Source organism: Clytia hemisphaerica, unplaced genomic scaffold, assembly GCF_902728285.1.
Source record: "Clytia hemisphaerica strain Z4C2 unplaced genomic scaffold, Clytia hemisphaerica genome assembly, whole genome shotgun sequence".
Taxonomy (NCBI): Eukaryota; Metazoa; Cnidaria; class Hydrozoa; order Leptothecata; family Clytiidae; genus Clytia; species Clytia hemisphaerica.
In genome coordinates this window covers 493,548-521,029 of record NW_027103834.1, presented here as the reverse complement: position 1 = coordinate 521,029, position 27,482 = coordinate 493,548, and the positions used below count along the sequence as shown (strand labels likewise).

Genomic DNA, 27,482 nt, shown 5'->3' with positions numbered 1-27,482 from the left:
CAGTATGAAAAAGTGCCGACTTGATTGAATAATCATTCATACGGGCTTCTCTAAAGAGAAATCACTGCTTCGAGTCTTTAAACAAATCAATGATTTTTATTTCAGAAGTCTTAGCAGGTCATGTGTTGAAGATGGACAGAGGTTTGTTTTGAGAACTAAGTTAAGTATCTTTCAATAACTTTTTCTACAGAGACCTATCCTGTATATGAAATTAATCTTGGGCTTAGAAAATTACTTCCTTGCTAGAATTATGGTCAATTAACTCGTTAACATTCATTTTTTAAAGAAAACTAAAAATTAATTGGAGTTGACATAACAAAGACTAATTAAGCTTGGATAAGGAAGAAACTCTACAAGTTGCCAATCGAAAATTTGGTGGCGTGGAGCTGAGCTCTGATATTTCATAAAAGAGGACAAAGCCTTGTCAACCAAAGGATCAAGGTGAGTTTTAAAAAACGTACAAAATGGGACCAAGATTATCAGATCTTCTACAACAGGACAGATACGTTTTACCAGAGGTGCAACGAGACTATCAGCACCAGAATGTTAGCACTCCTTTCTATCCATCAGTCCTCGCACCGAAGAACAACAAAAAAGACAACGTCGACCTCAGTACGTCAGAGCTGACCGAATTTCCCGATCTTTCGGGAAGACACTCCATGCGATGTCTGAATCTAAATAACAACTATTTGAAAACACTTTCGCACGAACTTTCATCTCTGGACAAACTAAAAGAATTACGACTCCAACATAATCGAATGGAATATCTTCATCCAGCGATATGGAGTCTCTCACAACTAGAAACTCTTGATTTGAGCTTGAACGCTATCGCAACCCTACCAAACGAAATTGGATGTTTGAAATGCTTGAAAAAGCTGCATCTCGGATACAATAAGTTATATAAACTACCTGAAGATATAAAATTACTGGAAAATTTGATTGAGCTGAACTTGGAAGGGAATCGCTTCATTGAGATGCCTCTATCACTTGTTTACATAAAGAGACTACAAAAGCTTAACCTGAATAACAACAAAATTAGTTATTTACCAAAAGACACAACAAGACTCCAAAGTCTACAAGAACTACACTTGCTACATAATCCGGTCAGTAAAATACACGTTAAAGCAATCGACTATTTACTACAACTCCAAGTATTTGAATTTGGCACTCTTCAAAATGGCGAAAACAAAATTACGAACCCTAATGGACGTAGACTTGTTTTGCCGAGTAAACCTTGAAAAAAATCTTTAATCTATTTGTGAAAAGAAATTTCAAAATCTTAAGAATGAGAATAATTATCACGGTATGTTTCTTTGGTTTCAGCCATTTGAATTTCTCGATCTTTTGAAAGTAAGGAACATGGTTTTAATCATTGAGTATAAAGCCCCAAACGGACAAGAGAGGAATCTTCAATATCAAGCAAGAAAAAGTGAAGCTTTTTTTATGACATATTGAAACTAGCACTTTCTTTGTTTTTACACGGTTCATTTTTCGAGACTCAGCGATAGATTTTATTTTTCAATTCGGCGTTTGTGGGAAAACCAAGCAGGTCACGAGTTTTAAATGGGAAATAAGCGGCTTCTCATTTTCAATCGAAGAGTTTCCTCTCTGGTCCTTCGGTGCTTTACACTCAATTGTTTTAATTTCCTGAGAAGACTTGCACGAATGTATTGCAGAAGAATGGTTCTTTCAGAAGTTTGAATGTTATCAAAAAGTTCAAAAAGTACAGTTAGAACGATTAGGTCAAATTAGACTTGTGCCAAAAACACGATAAACAGTCCCATTAAACGCATCTTTGAACGAATACAAACACAACTCGATCCAAGGGAAGTGTTTCAAATTCATTTTCACTCTTGGATTGATCGAGTCGTCTAACAAAGTCTTCATTTTCAACTCTACGTTTTCACGTCTCGCTGAGTCAGTCAATAAAATGTGTGGAGTCATCGAGTTCAAGAAATATTCTGCCTCTTTATCGTACACGTCAGCTTTTAAAAGTCCTGTGTGATCTTCGACCAGTAATTGAAAATATATCTTATGCTCTAGTTCTTTATCCGGACAGCTCGGACAACACTTATTGGAGGTACTGCGTGAATATATTGTATCACATCCATTACACATTTTCATAACAAAGTCTTCGATCGAGCCTGGTTTTATACCGATTAGTTTCCCTCGTAAACGAAATTTATTTGGTACGGCTGTATTTTGAATTGTCTGTATTGCACGAAAGGGTTGTGCCGGGTAGTCAGTGGTTGTTAAAGAGTCTTGTAAAGGTCTCGGTACGTGTTCTCTTGCTTTATTTGCTTGATAATTGTCCATTAAAGCTTGTACCCGCCCCTTGATGTCTGCAACACCAGCACGATCGGCCTCAACAATGGAAATTCCACGCCCGTACGAGCGCCCAGAATGAAGAATAACTTCCGCCCAACCTTTACTGTCTTGCACCTAAAGAATGAAAAAAAAAAGTAAGACATTTTCGAGTTTGCAGTATTAAGATTTCAGGCAAGATTGACCGATTGGATCAAACTTGCAAACAAGTCTGTTATAACACTGTTTATATACAACTAAAAATTAAAGTAGATTTAGCTATAGATGGACATTGAGATGAACGTGCCGTAGAGGAGAGGATATAACAGACTCGACAATTATTCCGAGCGCCTTTTTTCTTCAGCTCGTTGCATTTATTTTGCTTCCCTTCACTCTTTTGCCGAGAAAGGCTATTTTGAAAACTTTCGGCTATTTTTCATAATGTCTTTTCAAATTGACTCGAAATGGGTCCTAAAATAGAACTTTTAACCCCCGAAAAACCACTAATAAATATCGTCTTGTCAAAAACGTTACATGGTTTCTCCAAAATCTTAAAAGGTGGAAAATTAAACCAGGCTTCTCAAAGAATAAGCTTATAGTCGTTATAATTTAGAAAACTGACCTCGCAAAAATGAGTGATTGATTTTTTTTCTTTCGAGCTTTACTTTTTTTCATTTAGGGGCCAATTTAGACGACTAATTTACTATCAAGAAACATTTGTAAAAACACGAGTTCTGTTAAATGAATTCTCATACCTCTTTCAGATTGAATGTGTGTATCATTCCAGAAGTATAGGTGCTGTAGGTCACTCTTTTGATGTGTAGATTACAAAATAAAACATAATCACCCACTTTTAAATCGTCCAGAATCTTTACATGGTCGTCGAAAACTGAAATATCAAAGGAATGGTTTCTGGTGGCTTCTGCAGCGTCTTGGTCAACCCAGTGCATAAGACATGTATTATCGATTTTTCCACTTTGTCTAAACGATGAAAAATTGACTTTACTTCCATCCGATACTTTCAATAGACAATAATTTGTTTCGAATCTGTAAATCCCAATGACTTTTGCCATACAATTAACGTAGCTGTTCATAGTAAAATCTTTGAACATTGTCAGGTTAGTTGCATCTTCGTCGACTGATGTAACATTTGTTTTGTAGAATTCACAGAGGGCTTCTACTGTTCTTCTGTCTATAATGGTGAAAGTGAAATTCTCATGAGATGATTTGACATTCTCCACATCATCCATTGACACCACGATCCTGAAATCAAAAGGTGGATATTGTTATGGATGTTTAGAATTTCACCACTTCCAGGCTGTTAAAAGGGCTGGGGTCATGGTAGCAGCATATTTGAGCTAAAAGTGAACATTTTTTGCGGGTATTTTTTCTTGATATTCTATGTATAGAAATTTCACTTGTGAGAAAAATCTAGTACCCGTTTATCATCCCGTTCTTAAAAGTTTCTTCCCTTAAGGTACTGCCATCTACTGCCACATAGTGAGATCGAATGTGAATTCAGGGGTCACCAAGAATTTAAAAAAGTTCCCAGTGTCCTATATTTTTAAGAATGGTATGATAAACGGGAGCTAGATTTTTGATACTACTATGAAAAATATTCTTGGCTAGAGATCAGTGAGTTTTGAAGAAGGAGAATCTTACCATGCACAAGCTCGTTTATTAGCTTGCAATTGTAACCTTCCATTAAAGAATTTGATGAAGGCTCTGTGAATTCGTACAATGTCTCCAATCTTGTTGATTTGTGGTAGTTCATCAACACTGTTACCAAACAAATTACATCTGATGCCTTTCTCCAGATCGTCTTGCACAGATTCATCGACCAATGTTAGCATGGAGTTGTATTGACCAGTACTGGTGCGGATGGGTTCTCTGTAATATTTGACAATACCATAAATGTTGACATCTCGATCACCTTCTTTCAAATCGGAGATCTTCGTATATTTATAATCACTTGTAGCCATTTTTTATCTAGAAATTAAGGTAGAAATTAACATTGTGATTAACATTCAATCCTTCATCAGAAAATAAAGCCCAGAGAAAAAGATTGTTGGGCCAAAATTTAGAAAATTTGTTGAACTCAAGGGCTCAATACCTGATATTTACGACTCTAAAAACTTTTTTATAGTTCTCATGAAAAAAACTTCAATTTGTTCTATACAGACAAAAATTACCAATCCTTCTTCAAAGTGGAGTTCAGTAGAGAGATCGGTGCAAATGGAGGGAATATGTAATTCTCATTCCCCTCATTAAATAGAAATGTTCTCTATAATTGTATAGTGATAAAGCTTCTTCCCAGCACCACCTATTCCTAAATAATACCCCTGCAAATTGAAAAGATAAGTTCTCCTAGAATGAGTTACATTTCAAATAATCTTGGATTTGGATCAGACAAGCCTCTGATTAAAAACGAAATATTAATTAACTTAAAAATAATCTTAATCCTATTCGTACTAGGAGGAGGGGTTTTTACTGGTAGGTGGTGAAAATAATGTTAATAACTTCTGAAATAATAAAGCTTTCGAAATTTTCTGTAAATTCCTAACTTTTATTTAGCTTCAAAATAAACACCTAAAATGTTCACACCTTGAGCATGATGACATCTCTGACAGTAAGGTGTCATAAAGATTGACACATTTCCAGTACAAATTTAACTTTTATGTCAAATAATATATTGTTCAAACATAACATCAAAATAGTTTTTTGTCAAAGTTACCTTATATGACAAGGATCAGATTGTGTGCCAACTTTCATCTATTCATCCAAAAAAACCTACTAGATAAAAAGTTAAGGGGGGGGAGGCGGGGTACAACAAAAGCCACCCCCTAGTTCTGAACCGCCCCTAAAAGCCTAGTATGAGGTTAAGTCAATCAAAAATTTCACACTCATTTTCTTCATTCGCATTTTCTTCTGTTCCATTATCATCAGTAGAAGGAACCTCATTAAATATATCCTGGGTATCTAGACTCAAAATTTCAGAAAAAAAACTCTTACCTCAACATACAAAGTTTCTAAAATTTTAGAGTCTCTGGTGTAACTAAAAAAGTCTGATACAGTTTGTTTGATGCTGTATGTGAGTGAACCCTTGTTGACAGACTATTAAAACTTTGGAAACCCAGGTAGACACACATAATTAACTTACCACAAAACCTCTTTTACACTCTCTGTTCACAAACTCAATAAACTTTCAAAACAACTTTAAACTGCATCAAAACATCAGCCACATTTATAAAGGCTCGTTTCCAGCAGCCATTTTGTTTAAAAATGGACCTGTGTTTTCATTATCATTTGTTTATACTATTTTGCAATGTCAGCTTTTTTCCATAAATTATGCGCGCACATAGAAAAATATCGAAAAGCTTGCGAAAATTCTGCTCAGTGACTCGGAGCGAATCAACCAATCAGATACACTCGCATATCAGGGACAAATATCCCTGCAAACGAGTTAGTTGGGAAAGACCACCGATATCTGTAAAGCCCGAAGGGCTAGATAAGCAACTTTAAGCTTTCTCCAGCAAAAAAAAGTGAAGCAAAAATTTGACTTTTCAAATTTCGTGCCGATAGATAGGATCTAGCATTTTAATTGTTTTCGGAGCGCGAGATCAAAGAAAGTAGGCGGCAAACGCTATTTCACATCTCTTAAACCAGTGAAATTGCATATTTTAGTCACGTGACTTTGGTAGAAAATCCTTCCAAACCTAGGCTTCACTTTTCGATAAAAGCCGCAAATCTAGCCCTTCAGGCTTTACAGATCTGTGGGCAAGACTGTAAACCAGAGACAAGATAATAAAAAACTAGACGATGAAATTGTTTACGGTCTGGATATCCAGGCTACATTAAATATAGCTTTAACATCTAAAATATGTTCATTAGTGAATTCTTCACAAAGTTTGATGATACTAACCACTTGATACTCTGTCGTTAATTTTATTTTAACATTTCTTTTTGACAAGGCAACAAAAAAATGAAGACTATCTACATCCTTGCCTTGAGCTTCCAATAATAAATAATACAAACGTAGATTTGAAGGAAATCTTTTTTACAATCCATGCGATCAAATTTCATGGTAGCCTTTGGTGATTTCTTTGATAATGATAGTCTTACACAATGAGATGACATCGGTACATAACTTTACATGCACTGAAGGGACAAATACCTAGCTATATGGTAGACATTACCTTTTATTCTACGTATAATTAGGTTGATTGATGATAGCTGTTGAATAAAATTTCCTTTTATTTAAAGTAGGAGCAAAAAGAAATTAAATTTTTCTTTTTTCATGAGATGGTACACCATGGTTGAGCTAGATTTGGCAGATTTTCAATTATCAAACTTACTTGAACTTACTTAAACTTTATACTTGTACTTTTAACACACCTTAGAAACCAAAGTTTGAGTAAGTTCGATTAAGTACTCGAACTTACTCAAACTTATGTTTACTCAAACTTTACTTGTTTGAATAAGTTTGAGTAAAAGCGTGGTTTGAGTAATAGGGTCTGGTTTACTATTGTTTTGAATAAGACTTGAATTTGAACTTGAACCTATTTTCCCAGGATAAACAGTTGACAGTATGGAATTGGAAAGTATTTTTTTTCAGTAGGGCACACAGTCGCCTTTTGTGTCCATAAACTCAGCATTTAACAAATGAATTTTCACTGACTGACTGATAGCGTGTCCTTTTTAATTTTTTTGTTCTCCTTCAAAATGGCAGACGCTGATAGGAGAATTATACCGTAAGTTGATCTAATGTCGACATCCCTCTTCTAATTTTGACACCCTTTTTAGAGATAGGGATAGTAAGAAGGTCGGGATCACTGATAGACAAAACATTTTTTCCTAAAAGGATGTCAAAATTAGAAGAGGGATGTCGATATTAGACCAACTTACGGTAGAGTGCCCGCCGAAAACTGCCTGCCACCTACCCCCAATATAATGAATTACAAGCGTGTAATTTACAGCGTGGGTGATGTCATGCGCTCCATCGCGATGCTGCAAATTTCTTCATTTTTGAGGAAGGCAAGTTGGGGGAAAGATGAAAATGGAACCAAGATATTTAGCTCATGAAAGCCACCATTCATATTCACAAACTTTGAAAGCCCCACACAGTTAGTCACACTAGGAAATCAAGCTTTCAGAAAAAACAACATCAGTCATCTACAGGATGTATTTGCAACAACAAGGATGAGAGTTACCTGAATCAAGTTCGCAAGACAATTAATTAAAACTTGAAAGTTGAACGTGCAGCAGCCAAAATCAACCAACCAAAGTTTGTCATTCAATTCCAGAGACAGCGCTTCGATTTTTAAGGCCTTGTTTATACGCTAAAGTAAAAACAATTCCGCACATGTAAATGGGTCAGTGTTTGAGGTCCGGCAAAATTTCCGGGAAGTAGCCTATCCGGCAGTGCGCGGATCTAGGTGGGTTCCGCCTCCCCCGTAGATCTTTTTCTTGGGAAGTTGATCTTCAAATTAGTTCTCTAGGTTGGCTTGGCTCAAATTGTTTCATCTATGGCTCAAATTTTAGACAATTTCTCAAAGTTTTTGAGAATATTAATTTCATTAAAAAGCGCCGGGTTATTTTTTCATGAATCCCTTCATGAATCCCTTTAGAAGTTTTGCGGCGCATTTTTTTTGCTTGAGAGTCAGGTAAACAATATAGTGCTTTTGCAGCATTAATCTTTGATACGCATTTTGGTGGGACGCTAGTGTGACTAACTGCCACAACTTGCTATCAATTGCAATTCTAAAGTTTAAACGGTAAATTTCTTTTATCATTATAAACTTTTTAATTTGCTCAATTATGGCAATGATTTTACAAAAAATAGAGCTCAAAATTGCAAAATCGCACAAGAAATCTGGATTGTCTTTTTCTAAAAAAGGATGGAAAATCTTGTGTTGACTTTTAAAAGAAACTGTCTAAATTTCCAAAGCTCATTTTTCAACTACCAGCAGTATAATTTTCCCCCTATTTTCTACTTTCCTATCTTCTATCCTGATTTTCTGACTTTCTCTAGTGTTTCTAACTGTTTTCTAAGTATTTTTCTGAAATTTGCCTGTACCGGTGAAATTAATAGGTCTCCGACCCCGGCTAGCTCTACCACCAAATACAAGCAACCTAAGTTTACAAACCCAATGCCTAACAGCTTGCGCCAATGAGACACGGCATAAAGCTGTCATATGCAAATACTTATATCGTATAATTTACAGACCTTTATTAAGAAAGCTTCCAACCCTACCGGTGCCCCTACAAGGATCCCTACCCACGGGATCCTAAGTTAGGTCACAGGGTACAGATGCCCCTAAGAAGGCCTTCGGCCTTATATTGTGACTTTCGAGCTCCAACCCTAACCCTAACTGATAATAACCAAGCCCCCGTCTAGGTCCGCAGATTGAAAAATTTCACTTGCATCCTGGTGGATGATACCAGGCGTAGTTAATCGATATAATCGATAATCTTGAGTAATCGATAAATAATCAATAAGTAATCGATGGATTAGATATTGATTAAGCGATAGAATTGATAGGTAATCAGACCTTCAAAAAATCTTGAGTATCGATTACTTATCGATCACATATCGACTACATACAACCTATCGATTACTTATCAATCATGTATCGATTGTTAACAATCATTGATTACTTATCGTTCATGCATTGATTACTTATCAATTATTTACTTATCTCAACTATTGACTACATTACCGACCCTTATTCCACCAACGAGCCCAGAAATAACGCTAATAAGGTCGGCGTAAAAGGGCCAAGATAAGGTATTTAATGAAGTTAAGAAAATTTCTGGAATTCGCCAAATCTCATACCGATCGTATTACTTTGAATAAACGCCCGCTTTCGAATTAATAATGCTCCTCCAAAAAGGCAAACCATTCAATAACGCCACTTCTTTAAATAAAACGGTAACTTTGTTTTTTTTTTAATTTTATTTGTTAAGCCTTTCAGAGGGTTTGAGAATGCTTCAGCCAAAATTTACAGTATCCTTATAAAAAAAATGAGTGTAGTAGCTTTTCTAGACCCTATGCTACCAGGGGATTGGATTCAATTCAAAAGTACATCGAAAATTTGAGAAATCGAGAAATTTAATCTTGCGAAGGCGAAAGTTAATCCAATTAAAGTACCACTCCCTAAAATCTGATAAATAATCGATCACGAATCGATAGTTGATCGATTAACTATTTGATCGACGATTAATCAATTTTTGATCGATATGTAATCGATCAAAAGCTGTGATCAATAGCCGATCGATTTTTAATCGATACTTAATTTAATCGAAGTATAATCGATCTATAATCAATAAACAATCGATGACAAAATTGATCGATAAATAATATCGAGCTTTGAAAAAATCTTGAGTATCAATTACCTATCGATTCTATCGGTTAATCGATATCTAATCCATCGATTACTTATCGATTATTTATCGATTACTCAAGATTATCGATTATATCAATAAAACTACGCCTGGATGATATCGTCTGCCGCCAACCAAGTGGCGATATGGGGAATCTCTTGTGTGGTGGGAAAAGTGGAATCTGATGATAAAAAAAAGGACATGACTGAATTAATAGAGGAAAATTTTTGGAATTAAATACCTATCTGGTTCCTGGCGTTGGCATTTGAGCAGTTTCGAGAAAATGTCCTGATGAAAGTGATCTTTTGCTAGCTAATACCTTTGGTCTGGTTAACCCTTTGGTCTGGTCTCCCAGCTAAACCATGAAACCTAGTCCAGGGAAAGTATGTGCATCAATTGTGCGTTTTTGACTAGAAAGCATGAAATTTGGTACAGTGGTACCTTAGGGGGTAAGAAACATTTTAAGCCTCTGACCCACTTCCGGAACACCTGTTTGTGTATTTTACAGACCAGAATGCCTCCATTGCAAGAAAAAAAATTTTTATCTTCAAAGCGTGTCATATGATATATCGTTGGAATGGTTTTCTCACACTGATTCTAAAAAACATCACAACATATATCTGCAAATGGACTGGGTCCGAGTTATGAGCCACGGAAGTAATTTACAAGTCTGCATGCCCGAAAATCTTTTTTATTTTTGTTCCAAAACATGTCATATCATATACCGTTGGAAAGGTATTTTTACACTGATTCTAAAAAACATCACAACATGCATCTAAATGGACTGGGTCCGAGTTATAGGCCATGGGAGTATTTTACAGACCAGAATGGCTCCTGGCCCATAACTCGGACCTAGTCCATTTTAAGATACATGTTGTGATGATTTTTAGAATCAGTATGAAAAAACTTTTCCAACGGTATATGATATGCCATGTTTTGGAGATAAAAATATTTTTTGTATGCCCGGGAGCCGTTCTGGTCTGTAAATTACTCCTATGGCTTATTTCACGGACCCAGTCCATTTTGAAATACATATCATGATGATTTTTAGAATCAGTGTGAAAAAACCTTTCCAACAGTATATGATATGCCATGTTTTGGAACAAAAATAATTTTTTTTTTCAGGCATGCAGACTGGTCTGTAAATTACTTCCGCAGCTCATAACTCGGACCCAGTCCATTTGCAGATATATGTTGTGATGTTTTTTAGAATCAGTGTGAGAAAACCTTTCCAACAACATATCATATGACATGTTTTGAAGACAAAAATTTTTTTCTTGCCTGGGAGGCATTCTGGTCTGTAAAATACACAAACAGGTGTTTCGGAAGTGGGTCAGAGGCTTAAAATGTTTCTTACCCCCTAAGGTACCACTGTACCAAATTTCATGCTTTCTAGTCAAAAATGCACAATTGTATTCATTTTTAGCACACTTTCCCTGGACTAACCATGCCGGACAACAAATTTCCCGCGCAAGCTTAGGAACTCCACTTATTTTATCAAGATCTTTAGCTTGGGAATTTCTAGTGAGTTTGTTGTTTGTTGGCCGAAATTCAAAGTGAAGTTTCCTAGCTTTACCGCGGGAAATTTTTAAAATGGTAGACAAAGAAGTGGTATTGAAAAAATGAAAACTCAGGCTGTCAGGGGAGAATAAAATAGAAAATGGATTCGCCAAACAACGAGATTGAAGCCAAAAGACTTGCAGCAAAAGCAAAGGAATATGCTCGTAATGGAGAATTGGATACTGCACTTTCTTTGTTCAATCAAGCTTATTCTCTTGTTCCATCAGTAAAACTTCAAAAACGAATTGCAAAACTTGAGGCAAGTACTTAACCTAACCTGCCTTTATTATAGCTACTTCACTTCGGTCTTCATCATTCTTTTGGGCTGTCCACTTTTAAAGATTAAATTCAAGCTCAAAAGGGGGCTAGCTTAAATTTTTTCGGTCATTATATCAAATAGTTTAGACATGTACATGGCGCGCTAAAAATCAGAAATAAAATATAGCTACTCTATTTTACACAAAACCACAAACTAAAAAATATAGCCACGGTTCTAAGCTAATATAAAATATAATTTTGACTAAATATTATTAGCCTAGTAAAAACATGTTCACTTTTGTCAAAGACTTTTCGTATTCCCAACGCAACAAAACAAGGCAATACTGTAAAAATATTTTGCAAAGGATCTGGAGACGTCAGTCAAAATTTCAAACTCATTTGCAGAATGTCAAACCAAATTTAATGAAAAGCCCTATTCCTCAGAAAAAAATGAGGGGTCACTTATTCTTAACCGTTAGTAGTTTTTCAGATATATATATATTCCATTTTGAAGTTTCATTTTTTGAAGATTTGCGTACAAAAACCTCCTGCCATCTTATAACTTCTCCGCCGCACTGAAATCAAAAGTGCTTCACAAAAAAAAAGCCTCACGAGAAGTTCGGGGCAAGTGTGTTTTTCCGTATTGCAAGCCGTAGACGCGGGGTCATCATACCATTAACTTTCCCTTAGCGCTTTCCAGCTGAAACTATTTGATTAAAATAAAGGTTTTTTCAAATTTGGAAAGAAAAAACATTTTTATCTATTTTAAAAATATTAACGTTGGTTAAAAAATATTGTAAATTTAAAGGAAAAATTGGATTTTAAAAAGTGAATTTTTTAACTTCCTGAAAAAATTTCCTTCAAAGGAAATTTATCCAGCTTTCTTTTGCATAAAATTATACAGATATACGTCTTTTCATTCTTTCAAAATTTGAAAATAAGTACTAGCTTTTTCAAACTTCTTGTTCACAGCACAGCAAATTTTTTACCAGGGGATACTAAAATCCAAATGCAATTTTTTTCCTTTAAATTTTTATTTTTTTTAAACAAAGGTTAAAAATACTTAAAAAGATAATAAATTTTTTTATCTTTCCAAATCTGAAAAATATTAAACTCTAATTAAAGAGCTTTTAAGAGCCCTGAGGGAAAGTTTATGAGTCGAAATTCTTGACTGACCTCCCTACAGATTATTGGCAAGGGCCAGCAAGGGCAATTAAAAATAACAAACTTTTTCCCTTTGTTTGGGAAGGTGTTTAAATTTCATCAGAATAGACCAATCTTTTTGACTGGGAAAATACTAGAATCTAATTGGATGCGATAAAATGAGCCGAAGAATTTTTTGCAATCAGGTGTTTGTTGTACCATCATTGGAAGCAAAAAACGTCAACTTTATAAGAACAGAAAGAGGCTGTGACTCTGTTGATTTTGAAAAACTTTTAATTTTTCGGAAAATCCTTGTATAAATGCGCTTCAAAATAGTTCCAACTGATGTAAGTCTAACCTAATAAAGTAATTTTATAAGGATATATATGCATTTTTTACTGATATTTTGTGAGCATTGAGAGTTTCATCACATTTTCCTTGAAAGCAGTTGAAAGTTTCTTCTCTTAAAAATCTTCACGTCAAGGTGGGGCAGCGGTTTTCATATCTATTAATTGCTCTATGGGCAGCGACCCCTAGAACTTTAGAATATTGTGCTTATTATGTGAAGTTTATCTCAATTTTTGAAAAAGACTTTTTATACATTTCATGGAAAGAAGTAGCAACTCAATACGAGTCAAGATGGATATAATATAAGATATATGTATAATAAATGATCTATAATATGTTTTAGGAGTACATTACTGAGCTCAATGAAGAAGAAGATGAAGAAGAAGATGAAGACCCTGACATGATTGATATCGGAAAACAATTTTATTTGCATAAAAGTATTGCTAACCAATTGTATGATTACCAAAAAGAAGGTGTTCTTTGGTTCTGGAAACTTTACAATCGTAAACAAGGTGGCATCCTTGGGGATGATATGGGGTAGGCATTTTCGAACCGAATGTTTTAGTACTCTTTTCTGGTTTTTATACCCTCCATTTCAATACAATATTTTCAAATTTGAATGTTTGGTGCTTAGATGAGGAAGGCAGTTATTTCAAAACTCAATTTTAGATGTGGCACTTTTTAGAGAGGGGGCTTCAAAAAAGAGGAAATATTACTTCTTTATTATAAGTTCCAAAATGATAGTGGTCTATCTAAAAGATCAAATTATGTCTAGTAACTATGTAATTCTAGCGAGGACGGGCCTTTAGAGAGTATTAGAGGTAATGATGAAACTTTAATTCTTTTACTTTAGACTTGGAAAAACTATTCAAGTCATTTCGTTCATGGCTGGTATGTTTGATGCAGAATTGATAAAGAATGCAATTATTGTTGCCCCTCTTTCCATCCTTGTCAATTGGGAAAAGGAATTTGCGAAATGGTGAATAAATATTTTGATTTCAAAGTTAGTGAGTGTTTAAAAATCTATTGTCAAAATTTCCATGAACCGATCATTAATGAATTATTTTTTATGTTTTTCTTCAGGGCAGGAGGGATCCGTATCAAACCATTTCATGGAACTGCTAAGAAGCAAAGAATGAAGAACCTTCATAAAATTCAAAATAATGATGGAATATTGATCACTACCTACGGTAATATTATAATTTTAAGGGCTGCGGCCTTTTCAAATTTTCTTAAATCAATTAAATGAATAATCAATCAATTATTGTCTAAGAGTGCTCCATGATACGTCTTCACAGCCAAATTTCAAAATTTATTTTCTTTAAAAAAAATTAAAGCATGCTTTGTATGTATTGTATGTTTTACTTTTAAAGAGAATAAACTTTGTTTATAATTTCTGTTTAATTTCAACTGGATTTTTGTCGTCATAGGTATGGTAGTATCAAATATTAACTCGTTGTGTGTCGACGAAAATGGTGATCCTTTCGAATGGGTATAATGTTTTCAAATTCAGACAAAATCTCTGTAAATTTATTAATCATATCCAAGATATTCCTTACTCCAACTTTGCAATAATATAAAATGGCTAAAGATACTCTGCCATGTAATATCAGCATTTTCTTGCGTTTTCTTTGTATATTTTTTGTGAAGGTAAATTATTCTCTTTGTAAATAAAATTCCTTTAATTTGAATTTTTCTTGTTTTAGGATTACTTGATTTTGGATGAGGGGCATAAGATCAAGAATGCGACAAAAACGAGCAAATGTGTTCGAAATATTCCATCTAAATATCATTATATCCTAACTGGAACGCCTGTTCAAAATAATCTGGGTGTGAGGAACTCTTAACTTTACTCCATCAAACTGGTTCTTTAAATCTTTGAATCCACAAACTCAACAACTTATTGGCTAAACAAGAGTTCTTTGTAACATTTATTTTGTCAAACAGAACAGCCAATTAAGGCTAAACCTTGGTCTTGAATTACTTCTTTTTTTTGCAGGAGATGTGGTCGTTATTTGATTTCACTCAACAAGGACAACTTCTGGGAACAAGGAAGACCTTTGATACTGAGTTTCAAAAACCCATTGTTAGGGTATGTGTATTCAGAAGATAATTTGGTGTACAGTACTTGTTTATTGGTGTATCTGTCAAATAAAGTGCTGCAAAGCAGATATTAAATCCTAAATTTTAAAATGTGTTGTGTTTTTTAGTCAAGCTCAAAAATTTTAGAATATTCTCATTCTCATTTTGATCACCAGGCTAGAGAGAAAGATGCAAACGAGTACCAGCAACAAGTTGGCAACAAGATTGCTGAAACATTACGTAAACTGATTGCACCATATTTTTTGAGGAGAACAAAAGCTGAAGTGTTCAACCTTAACAAACTTGATGATGATCCATCTACTGAAGCTAATAAAGAAAATGTTGATCACACTGATGGCAAAAAGAAAAAACAGCCAAAGTAAGAAATCACCATCAACATGGCTAAAATTTTAATCCCAAAATTACAGTGTTTGAAAATGGGAGATTTCTTGAACATATTTGTGTTTTGAGGGATGCACTCTTACTGGATGAATCAGAAATAAGTTTCCTACTTTGAAGTTGATAGGTAAAATATCTACTGCATCTTACGGACCAAAATGACATCCCAATTTAAGTTTACCTGTCCTCTTTCAAATAAAAAAGATTTGATTACTTTAAATGTGATTCAAGAAAATTCACTTCAAAGAAGGTGACTTATTTCTGATATATTCCGTACAGTTAACATCTTTTTGTGTTTTTTGCGAAGCGAATTTATGAGCGAAGCAGTTTTGCTATATTGTGCACGTACCTTTAACTTCTATCCCAAGCGAAAATTTGCTATAAAATTTGCTATATAAATCACATCTTCAAATCGATGATTTTATCAAAATGACCTTGAATGGTTTGGCTTGAAGCCACGAAAACTTTCTCGGTTTGGTAGCTAGGACTGCGAAAAATGCCGTTTTAAAATGGTGTACCCTAGCAGTGAACAGCAACAAAATTACCGGAAGCCGAAACACGGACTTAGAATCTGAAGTTGATCAAATTGCCGCGCGGGCGGCACGCATCTAAGCAATCTAAGCAGTGGTTCTTCGGTTTTTAATGTTTATTTTGCTGTTAAATGGAAAAAAATAGTTTGAACGGTGACAGAAAGGATCTTCATCATCCCTTGACTTTTAACAGCAAGTATCAAGTATCAAATAAGGTCAATCACTGAGAGGTTTTTGCAAGTCGCGCGGGCGAGAGGAGTGCTCTTTTAGTGAACGAAATTTACCTTGTAAAACCAAGTGGATATTCTATGATAAAGAAGTACGGAGGTAATCAAATTTGTCGAATTTGTCAAGAAATAAATCAAAACTGCCGAAGAACCAACAAGCCATCTTTGTACATTTTTGTTTTTGTTTTATTATGGTCCGTATACAGACTATGGTTTTATTTTTATGTTTAGTGATGAGTTCGACCAGACGATTCGTGATTCGAATAAAAATGTTCGATCGTTCGACGAATATCGTTCGATTTTATTAAGGCACCATTTACACTAGAATAACTAGAAGGAAAACAAAAGAGCGATGCGCGGGCAGCGGCGGGTGTTGTGGCGCCGTGGATTATGTGGTGTGTTTGGGGCATTAAGGCTCTTACGACCCTGTCTCTATAGCGGCTTTATTAGAAGAGGGATTTTTAGAGAGTCTCTTATTTTGCTAGCAACTTGCGAATTGAGGTGGAGTCTGGATCGCTTTGCAACCCTTATACAATACGGCTAGTTTTTCATGAAAGCCTGGTCGAACGATTAAGTTAAGTTAATTGCGATCTCGTTAATATTGAACTTTCATTTCTTTCTTCTTGCTTTTACCTAATGCTATTACTCATGCTTTTGGTAAAAAAATCTTAGTAGGGTCATCCAAAGACGTCGGGCATTTTTAATGTTTCTGTATACATGACGATAATCTTTTTTAGAGCACCCGAACTTAATACAAGGAAAAACGATTTGATCATTTGGGTTTATCTCTCCAAACTTCAATTGAAATTGTATCAAGGTTTCGTCAACTCAGAACGTGTCAAAGAGGTAACAAAGCTTTGTAATGGACTTTTGATAGTCTTTAAGTTGCCTGGATTTACTTACAATTTAAAATTGTGTGGCAAGGGGAACCCAAAAAGTATTATCGTTACCAGGAGCCTTTCCAAGTAAAGGAACTTTTCCAAGTAAACTAAATATGGCTCAACAAAATAGCAAGCACAACGGTTAAAATTTTTCATTCAAATTTTTCCATTTCAGTGTTTGGTAACCACAAGAAGTCCTTTGGCTGAATTGAATTTGTTGAAGAAAATATCTGATCATCCACGATTGCAATCAACACTTTCTAAATTGATGACCAGTTCAGCTGAACAACAAACGCGGTAAATACGTAAATAACCTAAACAAAAAGTATTCTCCTAACTAGTAAATGAGAAGTCTGTGGAATGGCTCTTTCTCCACTTTTTCAAATCTGTCTTGATAGATTAGATTTGAGGTATTTGGTTTACATCCAAGAACACGAGGTCGAAATTCTGGCAAAAAACCTTACAAAATATATGATACAAACATGGCGTTCTAAATTCAGAACGCCATGGAAACAAAGAATAATACGAGTCTGAGAAAATATTAAAAACTTTGAGCCCCTTCTGAGCCCTAAGTGAAGAAGCTGAGTGTTTTAGAACATTTTAGGAATATTTAAGTGTCTGAGAAAATAAGAACATCCGAGACTTAGCGAAAATTTATTGGTAGCCATAAAAATGTCTCTCAAATCTTTCTTTTTCTTCAGTCGTGATTGTGGTTTACCCGACGACCAATCAGATGAAACGTCCTCTAGTTCAATGGAAGAAGAAGCAGTTGATGGGCCACCTGTCGAAAAATTGATTCAAGATTCCGGAAAAATGGTCTTCCTGGCTCAACTTATGAAAAATTTGAAAGCAGAAAAACACAGGACAATCATTTTTAGCCAGTCAAGAAAAATGTTGGATATCATACAGAAGACTTTGCTGAGCATGGTAAATTGAAAATTCGAGTTGTCAATATTTTGCTGTAAGGTCCGAAGACTGCATTCGAAGTTTTCAATATTACAGTCATATGGTATCCGTCGAGGTAAAAGGGGTACACGTTTTTTTTATTAGAACACCTAAAATTTGGCTGAGCCTGGATGTGCTTGTTTTTTAGCAATTTTCAGCCTGAAATGTTCTTAGATGCGTTCTTTTTTTCAGACTACTCTAAATCGACAATATCATGCAAAATAAAGAGCACTTAAAATTGGTAAAATTTGGACAATATTTGACTCTCGATTTAGAAAATCCATTCCTAAGTTTGTTTAAAACTGCTTGAAAAGAGGGAAAAATTGTAGTTTCTTGTCATTTTTTCCAAACTGAGGCTGAGCATGTTCTTACGATGTTCTTACGATGTTCTTAGTTTTTCGACGAATTTCAGCCTCAATGTTCTTATAAACTGGGTTCTAATAAAAGAAAAAACGTGTATCGATAAATCGATTTTTACCAGTATTATAAAGAGAGATAATCCAATATATCGAACGGTGAAAAAGAACTTGTTTCAGAGAATTTGATAGAATTGAGGGATTGTTTTCAATGACTTTTTTGGCACGATTTTAGGATCACAAATTGTTACGAATTGACGGTACCATTAGCAACCCATTGGAGCGTGAAAAGATTATCCAACAATTTCAATCGGATCGTTCCTTCACTGCGATGTTGATGACCACACAGGTTCGTAAACAAAATTGTTCTGGCGACTGCGACGCTCTATTGAATAACTAGTAAATTAACATTAATTACATACCCAAAACAGTACAAACGAGATAAATTATTTATTTGACAAAAGATGACAATAGACCATCAGGATCATTTAAACAACTATTGAGATTTTTGATTTTCTTTTTCAGGTTGGAAGCGTCGGTTTAACGTTGACCAGTGCTGATAGACTTATCATTTGTATGTACCCTTCATAATGAAATTGCCCTTGATAGCCGCCTTTTTTAATCCATACTTTTGCACCGGTTTATAAAAGAAAGAAAATATACTGGTAGCTGGATAGAATTTGACTTAGATTGCGATTTTGAGCTATTCCTGTAATCTTGAGTGGAGTATTATCATGTAAAAATATTTTGAAAAACAATTCTAAAATTAAGATGAAAAGTGGAGAAGAAAAAAATCAATTTTTGTGAATCTCAAATCCTTACGCTAATCACTTTGAAAGATTTTTCAAAAAATATTTATTCAATCAAAAGTGGAAGCAGTAGAAGTTCTTTGTCCAGACTTCAAAATTAGACCAATCAGCTCAAAATGAACCGCCCAATTATTGAATAATGGGTACCCTTTTTTGTTTTTAGTTGATCCTAGTTGGAACCCAGGAACTGATGCACAAGCAGTTGATAGGTACGTTGTTAGTTTTTTTTGATAAATTATCAACTGTCAAATATTTTTGAAAGTTGTCACTTTAATGATCCTAGTTTCCGTGTTTCTTACATCGTCTTAGCTTGAGGGAAAACAAAATTTGCTAAGAAAATGACTTTAAAATCTATTATACTGCCAAAAACTGCCTAAAAATAGGGTTTTTTGGACTTTGTGCAAAATCCTGTCATTACTTTTTTCTGATTTTTTGTACAACGATGGAGGGCAAGATTCTCTAAAGAATGGCTGAAGTGGTTTTTCCTGGAAAATTCTTATTCGCCTTAAAAAACGGATTTTCGTATTTTGGGGAAATTCCCTTTAACCAAATAAGAAAATATAGCTTTTCTCAATGTTGACTCATAGTTTTTTTCTGAATTTTTGCACAATGATGCAAAATGACAATACCTAAAATGTGACGAAGGCCGATTTTCAAAAAACATTTCTTTCCGGCCGAATATGCCGGAAAAACTGGTTTTTTGGCATTTTCTCAAGATTTTCTCATTAGTTTTTTCTGATTTTTTGCTCAAAGATGCGTATTAACAATGCCCAAAACATGGCCGAGTTCGATTTTTGAGAAAAATTATTTTCCGGTTGAAAATGCCGGAAATCGCCGTGTTTGCAGATTTTCATTGGATTTTTTCCTTATATTCATTTCTATGTTTTTATACACAAAAACATTATTGATAACAATGCTCACCATCAAGCATGATTCAATTGTCAATAAAACTGATTTTTGCGACCAGAACTTTCTATTTATTTTTTCCCTACAACCCTTCCCTCTCCCCCCATCAACAATCAATGATGAATTTATTGCGTTATGCATTTTCGCTAAACGCTATATTTTCTGACTGATTTTTTTTCATTTTTCACCTCGCATTGCTATCTAACTTTCATCATCAGGTAGGTCCATTCAGCATCTAGCTTGTTGTCTATATGTCTACCACTGAGTTAGGCTGCTGGTATCCACTAACGGATTCGTGCTCCTTATAGATTTATATACTACCTGGGATTTTGTAGAGGTCTGTGATTCAGACTACCACTGAGTGTTATACATGTTTGAATGAAGAAGAGAAGCTTTAATTAGGTTTATTTATATCTCCATTGCCATTGTAAAGCAGGTTTCATCAGGTCTGAGCATGCAAACGTTTGAAGGTATTACTTTGACTTTATTTGGTATACTTATGTTTTGATTTTAGGGTTTATCGTGTTGGACAAAAGAAAGATGTTGTGATTTATCGATTGATAACGTGTGGCTCGATCGAGGAGAAAATCTATCGAAAACAGATTTTCAAGAATGCAGTCATGAAACAAGCAACTGGATCGTCTAATAACCCTTACAGGTAAAGATCTTGTTTTATTGTATTATTCTGCAGTAAATCGTTGAGGTACTTTTTAAACCCGTTAAGAGAAACAGATATGAAGCTGCAGTAATATTTTAAAATGTCAACCTGAAATTGCTTCGATATCATTTTCTCCTATTTTGACTGTTGTTTTTGCCAAGTTGCTGTTCTTCCTCAAAAAAACTTCTCGTAGTTATCTACAAGCATTGCGTATTCCCAAAGAGAGCTACTTGTTATTATGTTGTTATTTTTCAGACTTTCAGACATCAGGAAACGACTGAAATTAAGTGCTGTTTTCCTGATGATTGATTTTTTTCAAAAAATTGGTTTTCAGTGAACAAGTCAGGTGACTCAGCTAATTTTCTCGAAACCTTTCTTCTCTGTTAAAGATATTTCACGAATCATGAACTGCGAGAACTTTTCGTTTTGGACGACCCCACCCAATCAACAACACAACAACAATTGAAAGAACTGCACCAGAAACCAACCAACACACAACAGGGCTTCCAAAACCATCTCCAATTTTTGCAAGAACTAGATTGTAAGTTTTGATTACACAAATAAGCGAATCTCTTTTAGATGAACTGTTTATAAGGCGTGAATAATGAGAACATCGTTTTCTTATAGTTGAGCAGATTTTTATAAGAACAATGAGGCTCAAAGCACTAGATAGTAAGAACCGTATATGAACAAGGTGATCCTGAAATCACTGAACTTAAGAATCAAAGTAGTCAAAACTTGGGAGTAAAAACTTATTTTCAGCCCCTAAGTGCCAAAAAAAAGAATAGTCGAGCCTAAACAAAAATCTACTTATTCTTATCAAACAAATTTATAGTTTTGACTTATTTTTTTCTCAATCAAAGGTATTTACGGTGTCAGTCATCACGATCAATTATTTTCACAAGAAGCGAGAAACACTCAAACCAATGAGTATGAGGATGCTATCAAAAAGCAGGTATTTGAAAATATTTGGAAAATCTAACCCTTAGATAATACAAAAAGTAAACTAAATGAGATCAAATTGATTTTGAAAATCCATATTTTTTTGTTGATGCGGAGTGTTGAATTGTAAAAATTTTTGTTTTGATAAATTTACGTTAACCACTTTTCATTTTTAGTTCATCCTTTAAGTACCTTTCAATTTACTGCTATCGCAATTTTCACAATCCGGTCAAGCCTCGGACCATGTTTGAAGATTAAAAACCACTTTTTGAGAGTGAAGATAAGAGCTGTTTTCTTTTACCTCTTTTTTGTTAAGGTGAACAACGCAGAACGCCGTGTACGTGAAGAGTTCAACGACGTCGATTTCTCGCCACGAAAATATAAACCACGCTCTCATGTATGTGTAATCATTGATCCTCTCACGTGTAAAAGTTGTGAACCCCCTTCCTAACTTTAATGGGTGTCCGTTTCAGAAACCTCGATCGAGTCTTCGATTTCGTCCCCGATCCAATCACCATTTTCCTTATCGGCCCTTTTTACTTCGACCCTATTCGGCGTTATTTTTTTGTCGTTGGCGTTGGCGTAATAAGGGCCGGTGTATGGGGTTTGGAATAAAATTAGAGCTGGGCTGAAAATGGAAAAAAAACTGATTTTTGGCTTAATATGGGCCGGCGTAAAAAGAGCCGATAAGGTACTCCATAAATCGGTTGAAGGTTCTTTGACTCCCTGTTGTTCGGCTCCAAGGGGGATAAGAATTTTCTTTGAATAACCGGGAATTCGAATGACTGAAAAATTCGTTTTTCCGCCAGATTTTCAACTTAACCTTAATGTGATGGATTTTCTGAAGTAACTGAGGTATCAGGGTTCAGTTAAGCGTAATAAACACAAAAAAAATTCGAATAATGAGCTCTTCCAGAAAATATTCATACATGGGGAGTGGAGGATGAAGTGTCCTGGGGTAGTGAAAAATCTACAAAATTTGCCTTGTCCGGGGGTAAACTTGCTCTGTTTAGGGGTAGTTTTGCTCTGTTTGAGGGTAGTTTTGAATATCCAGGGAGTCAACTGATGCTTGTCCGGGGGCTAGACCTGCTGTCCTGGGATCACAAGTCACAATGTCCGGTGGGGAAGGGGGGGGGGTGGTAAATTTCCAAAAAATGTTATATCCTTCATATTCAGTGTTTTTGCTGGAAAAGCCTAATTTAAGTGTGAATAAACGAGAGTGTTTTTTGCTTGAGTTAAGTAAGAAGCAAATCCAAGGGGAACGCCATCTCACTTCGAATAACTGAATTATTCGAGTAAGGGCAGTTTCGAATAACCTGGGGTCTACTGTACTTGTTTTTGTCATAATAATTAAAGAATTCAACAGAATTTTCCATTTTTATAGGATGGTGAGGATACTGAATACATCAAGCTTGGCCGCCCACCGCCATCGCCCGCGACAAATAGAGATATTCAGAACCTTGATATTAGCATGGGAAATTTGAAACTGAAAGAGAATGAAAGTGAAGCGAGTTTCACAAGTGAAGGAAGGTGAGAGTTTTCATGATACAAATTATACTGAACCTTGGAATAAGGCTTGAGATTTGTAAATTTCGGACAAAAGTAGCCTAACTGCTTCCGGAATCTGAATCGGAAAATGATTCTTAGAAAAATATGTTCTCTGAAATACATTCCCTTGAGTTGGCTCCGTTGCAACGAAGTCTTTTAGAACTCAGCAATGTTTCGTTATTTCCCATTCGTTTTCCACGCCTCATTCTTTTCAAAGCTGCAATTGATAACATCAACTCTTAACATTGTTTTCCTTATGTTTCAGCAACACTCAGAGCTTTGATAGCAGAGTTTTGGATCGATCCTCATTGTCACAAAATCAACAAAGCTCTTACGTAGAAAGCCAAAGCGATAATACATCAATACGGGTAGAGAGCAATGTGACGTCACAAAATGAAACAGGCGAAGAAGCAGCGAACGATAAATCCGTGATTATAGAATCACCATCATCAGGTGAAATTGAAGTTCAACATGAAAAACAAGAATCTCTAACGAACGTCCCCGTTCCTGAAAACATGGAATCACCAAACGATAAATCTCTCGTGACAGAATCTTCATCAGGAGGAGAAATGGACGAAGAACAACAAGAACCTACAACTAACCACGATGTTCCTGTGGAGGTTAGGGACAAGATGGGGAGTCAACATCAAGGGGTAATTTGTGTAGACGCACCACCTTGCAATCGCTCGAATGTGTCAAGCCACCCAAAGGAGACAGAGGGATCTTCCTATGAGGTGACTGACATTGCATGCAGTCCAATGCCTAAACATATTCAACAAGAGGAAGCATCAATGACGAGTGAACGAAACTCATCGTGTGGTGTGACAAGCGGGACAATGGACTCCTTAAGTGACGAACCTAACAGTTTAGGATCTTTCATTGTTGATGATGAAGCTGAACGATCAGATTCATCCATGATCCAGCTGCAACCGAAAATCCTGGAAGATCTGGGTAAAGGTTATCGAACACCTCCTGTATCTCCCGTTGTCTCTTTACTGATGAAAGAAACCAATCGACTGAGCAGAGATGCCAGTACTCCTTTGATGAAAGGGAGATTTTTGTATGGAGATGATATCACCGACAGAATGTTGCCCGACAAACCAACCGCAACACCAAAGAAGACAGTCAAAACTCCTAAGAAAGTGACTGAAACCCCTAAGAAGCAAGTCCAACCATTGTCAACGTCTTTCAAAATGCATGCTTCACCAGGGAAACCTGTTTCACCAGCAGACAGACCAATGCACCCAAGGGACGATCATCATGACGCGATTTCAATCCACATCTCAGAGGAATCAAGTGCAAGTCTTTACGAAACCAAAGATACTTCGTGTAGTCCAATCAAAGATCTGGAAGGATCTATCGAAGCAGATTCCAAGATTGAACAAGAATCAAGTGACGGATCTAGTAGTGGAAGTGAACGAAGTGAAAATGAAAGTAGCACAGACTGTGAGACTGATTCTGAGATCTCGGAAAGCGAACAATCAAACAATACGACCCAAGAAACAGCTACTGATGTATCTCATAATGTATTGGAAGTTAAAGAGAAGAGTATTATCCAATCAGTGTCCGAATCGTTCGGTCGTGGAAGAATTATTCCCTCGCCGCCAATGATGTTTGATTCACCACCACGTGACCAAGCAAACAAAATAACCGAAGATGCAGAATCACCGAAGGACACTACCGCAAACACGTCTACCAACTTTGCAAACCTTTCAAACCAAAGTGAAACATTAGAGCAAACAGGTCCAATGAATTATACGCATGTCGGCAATAGTCCTTCCTCTAAACGCCGCAGTAAAGCTTCCACTTTTTTTGACAACTCAACGAAGTCAGATGATCAATCTGCTTACGAGATCAAGATCGAATTAGGTGAATCACAATTTGCAGATACTCAACCCATCGATGTATCGGTGTATGAGACCGATGAGTCCTTCAAAAAAAATTCATCCATTCATTCCCGTGTGTCAGTCGTTCTTGAAAACTCCACACCACAAGATGCAATGGATGCCAACACCACAGAGGATAGTGAGGCGAGCTTCGATTTGGATCGATTGAATCGAAGAAAAGAGCAATCGGATGGTATCGAAGAACGATCGGTGATTAAAGATAGCTTCGATGAAAACGAGCAAGTTGACTTGCTGAGCCAAACAATCGATAATATGAAGATCAAAGAAACGGCAATTCAAGGTATGTAGATTTTCTTCATTCTTTATCGAATTGTGTTCAGACAATCGAATTGTGTTCAGTGTTTGTATCCTATAATTTCTTTTTCTCACTGAAGCAAACGCTGTATAGAAATGCCATAATGAGAACGAAGTTTCTTAGAGCAAGACATCTAACGATATTTAACCTCGCATAAAGAAAAGTTGAAAAAGGTGAAGGAAAGGTCAAAATGAAAGTACTTCGTTCTTAAAAGTCTGAAAGCCCGAAACCTACACAATTAAAATTACAAACAAGCGCCTGTCTCTTAACTAACATCTTGTGTGATCTGTTTTTTTAGACAAAGGTTTCCATTCGAATTTGAAGGATAGATTTAAGTAACTTTGAGAACTTTCTTTCTGAAAGCCTGAATGCTTAGCTTTTGCTTGATATACTAGATGGTCGAGGATAGGACAAGTTATACGACTTTTCCAAAGTTTTAGCGTTTTAGAATATAGGATATGTTTTTTAAATGATTTGACAACAAATGTTTTTTCTTTTGGCTTTCAGAACCACAACAACCATCGAACGATTTTGACAACGAAGAGCGTATCAAACTTCTAAACGTCAAATCTCTACTTTTGAAATATATGGGAGATAAAAATATTCCGGAGAAAAAACTAATCAAAATAGTAGACTTGCTTGATGAACTTAATTTGTGATGAAGTTGATGTTCGTAACATGTTGTGTTAAATAAAGCTGATTATTTCAAAACCACGTGACATTCCTCGCCGATTACCCACCTACCATGCAAGTGGGTTAATGTCCGTCAAAAGAAATTCCTTTTGTCAATCGCAAGCACGTCGATTACGCAAGATGACATTATCAAAAAGGGGCAATAACATTTTGTTGATATTTTCGATTTTTCTATACATTTGTATCATTATTTTGTACTCCAGACATATCTTTGCTACGCTTGAAAACAAATGTTGTAAATGACCTCAAATAATGACGACTTTTAGTCTTTTTGCTAAGCGTTAGTTTTTCTAAATTAGATTAGCTAAGTATATAGAGTAAGGATGTCGAGTTCTTTTTCTATGAATTTAACATGGCATTTTTTCTGTGTTTTAAAGTGTAGGGTTTTGACTGTAAAATGAAAGTAGTAGAAATGTCACTTCTCAGAGAAAGAGGAGATGACTCCATCTTATATGTTTTAAATTAGACTTAATGCATTTTATGGCTTTTGTAGAAATATAAACCGCAACGGTGGTGTGTTTACAAAAACAGAAACGATATTTTCGAGATGTACGTCGATGCATGTTTGTGGTGATATATAGGGAGTAGAAGGGCTTTTTAGAGACGAACTTCGATATAATATGATATTTTATTATCATTATTTGATGTTTTGACCATGAACAAGAAAGACAAGAAACGTCGTCGGCGTTCCTCCTCTTCAAAAAAGTCGTCTTCGGCAACAGCAAGAAGCTCTGAAGATGATCTGCTCCATGAAGCAGCTGCCATGCAAGCATCAGAGGATGATGACGAGTTAAATTATCAGTACGTTTTGAATGAAATCGGTTCCAACCCTGCGTCGTCCGAAGCGTCTGAAAACTCTGACGACGAAGAAGTAAGAGGAGCTGAGGTGAAAGAAAGATCTGAGCTGGATGAGATGTCTAAAAATCTCAAAATGATGTTAAATGTAACGCCAAGCCGAGGTGGTTCGGTATATGGGGTCGAGAGACGAGGGGATGGCATCAAACAGTTCGATAATGATCACACAGAGATTGTCCAAAGTGTCAAAGCAACCCTAGGATCCTTAAAAAATAGTGAAAAACAGGGTCAAAGGGTGACTCTAAAGAAAGCTGCATTAGATTCGACTTTGAAGAAGAAAGCTGGAGAGTTAGACGTCAACGAGCTTCAACAGGATAACCGCATTTTGGTGGAGGAAAACAAAAAACTGAAAAAGGAGAGAGACAGCATGAAAAACAAATTGCAAACCTTCATGGATAAACAACTAACTGAACAAGAAAAATTTATCGAGGAAAACAAAAAGTTATCTCAACG

General features: G+C 35.6%; 3 protein-coding genes across 3 annotated transcripts; 2 read left to right on the top strand and 1 right to left on the bottom strand.

Moving 5' to 3' along the window:
• Positions 1 to 427: 427 nt before the first annotated feature.
• Positions 428 to 1,295, top strand: LOC136806946 (leucine-rich repeat-containing protein 40-like). Its single transcript, XM_067063517.1, has one exon. It carries the CDS (start codon positions 465 to 467, stop codon positions 1,236 to 1,238), a length of 774 nt encoding a protein of 257 aa, XP_066919618.1. The 5' UTR covers positions 428 to 464; the 3' UTR covers positions 1,239 to 1,295.
• Positions 1,296 to 1,666: 371 nt separating this feature from the next.
• On the bottom strand, positions 1,667 to 10,057 carry LOC136806943 (protection of telomeres protein 1-like). The gene is made up of 4 exons (XM_067063516.1): positions 9,929 to 10,057; positions 3,967 to 4,293; positions 3,060 to 3,567; positions 1,667 to 2,442 (listed from the first exon to the last, which is right to left on the bottom strand). Exons 2-4 carry the CDS (start codon positions 4,284 to 4,286, stop codon positions 1,744 to 1,746), a joined length of 1,527 nt encoding a protein of 508 aa, XP_066919617.1. The 5' UTR covers positions 4,287 to 4,293; positions 9,929 to 10,057; the 3' UTR covers positions 1,667 to 1,743.
• Positions 10,058 to 11,200: 1,143 nt separating this feature from the next.
• Positions 11,201 to 26,204, top strand: LOC136806942 (DNA excision repair protein ERCC-6-like). Its single transcript, XM_067063515.1, has 21 exons — positions 11,201 to 11,506; positions 13,340 to 13,533; positions 13,850 to 13,975; positions 14,080 to 14,186; positions 14,427 to 14,488; positions 14,703 to 14,828; positions 14,996 to 15,088; positions 15,255 to 15,457; positions 16,972 to 17,080; positions 17,291 to 17,412; positions 17,817 to 18,042; positions 18,652 to 18,765; positions 18,942 to 18,990; positions 19,389 to 19,434; positions 20,646 to 20,789; positions 21,179 to 21,330; positions 21,653 to 21,744; positions 22,048 to 22,128; positions 23,116 to 23,261; positions 23,545 to 25,466; positions 25,989 to 26,204. Exons 1-21 carry the CDS (start codon positions 11,348 to 11,350, stop codon positions 26,138 to 26,140), a joined length of 4,425 nt encoding a protein of 1,474 aa, XP_066919616.1. The 5' UTR covers positions 11,201 to 11,347; the 3' UTR covers positions 26,141 to 26,204.
• The last annotated feature ends 1,278 nt before the right edge of the window (positions 26,205 to 27,482 follow it).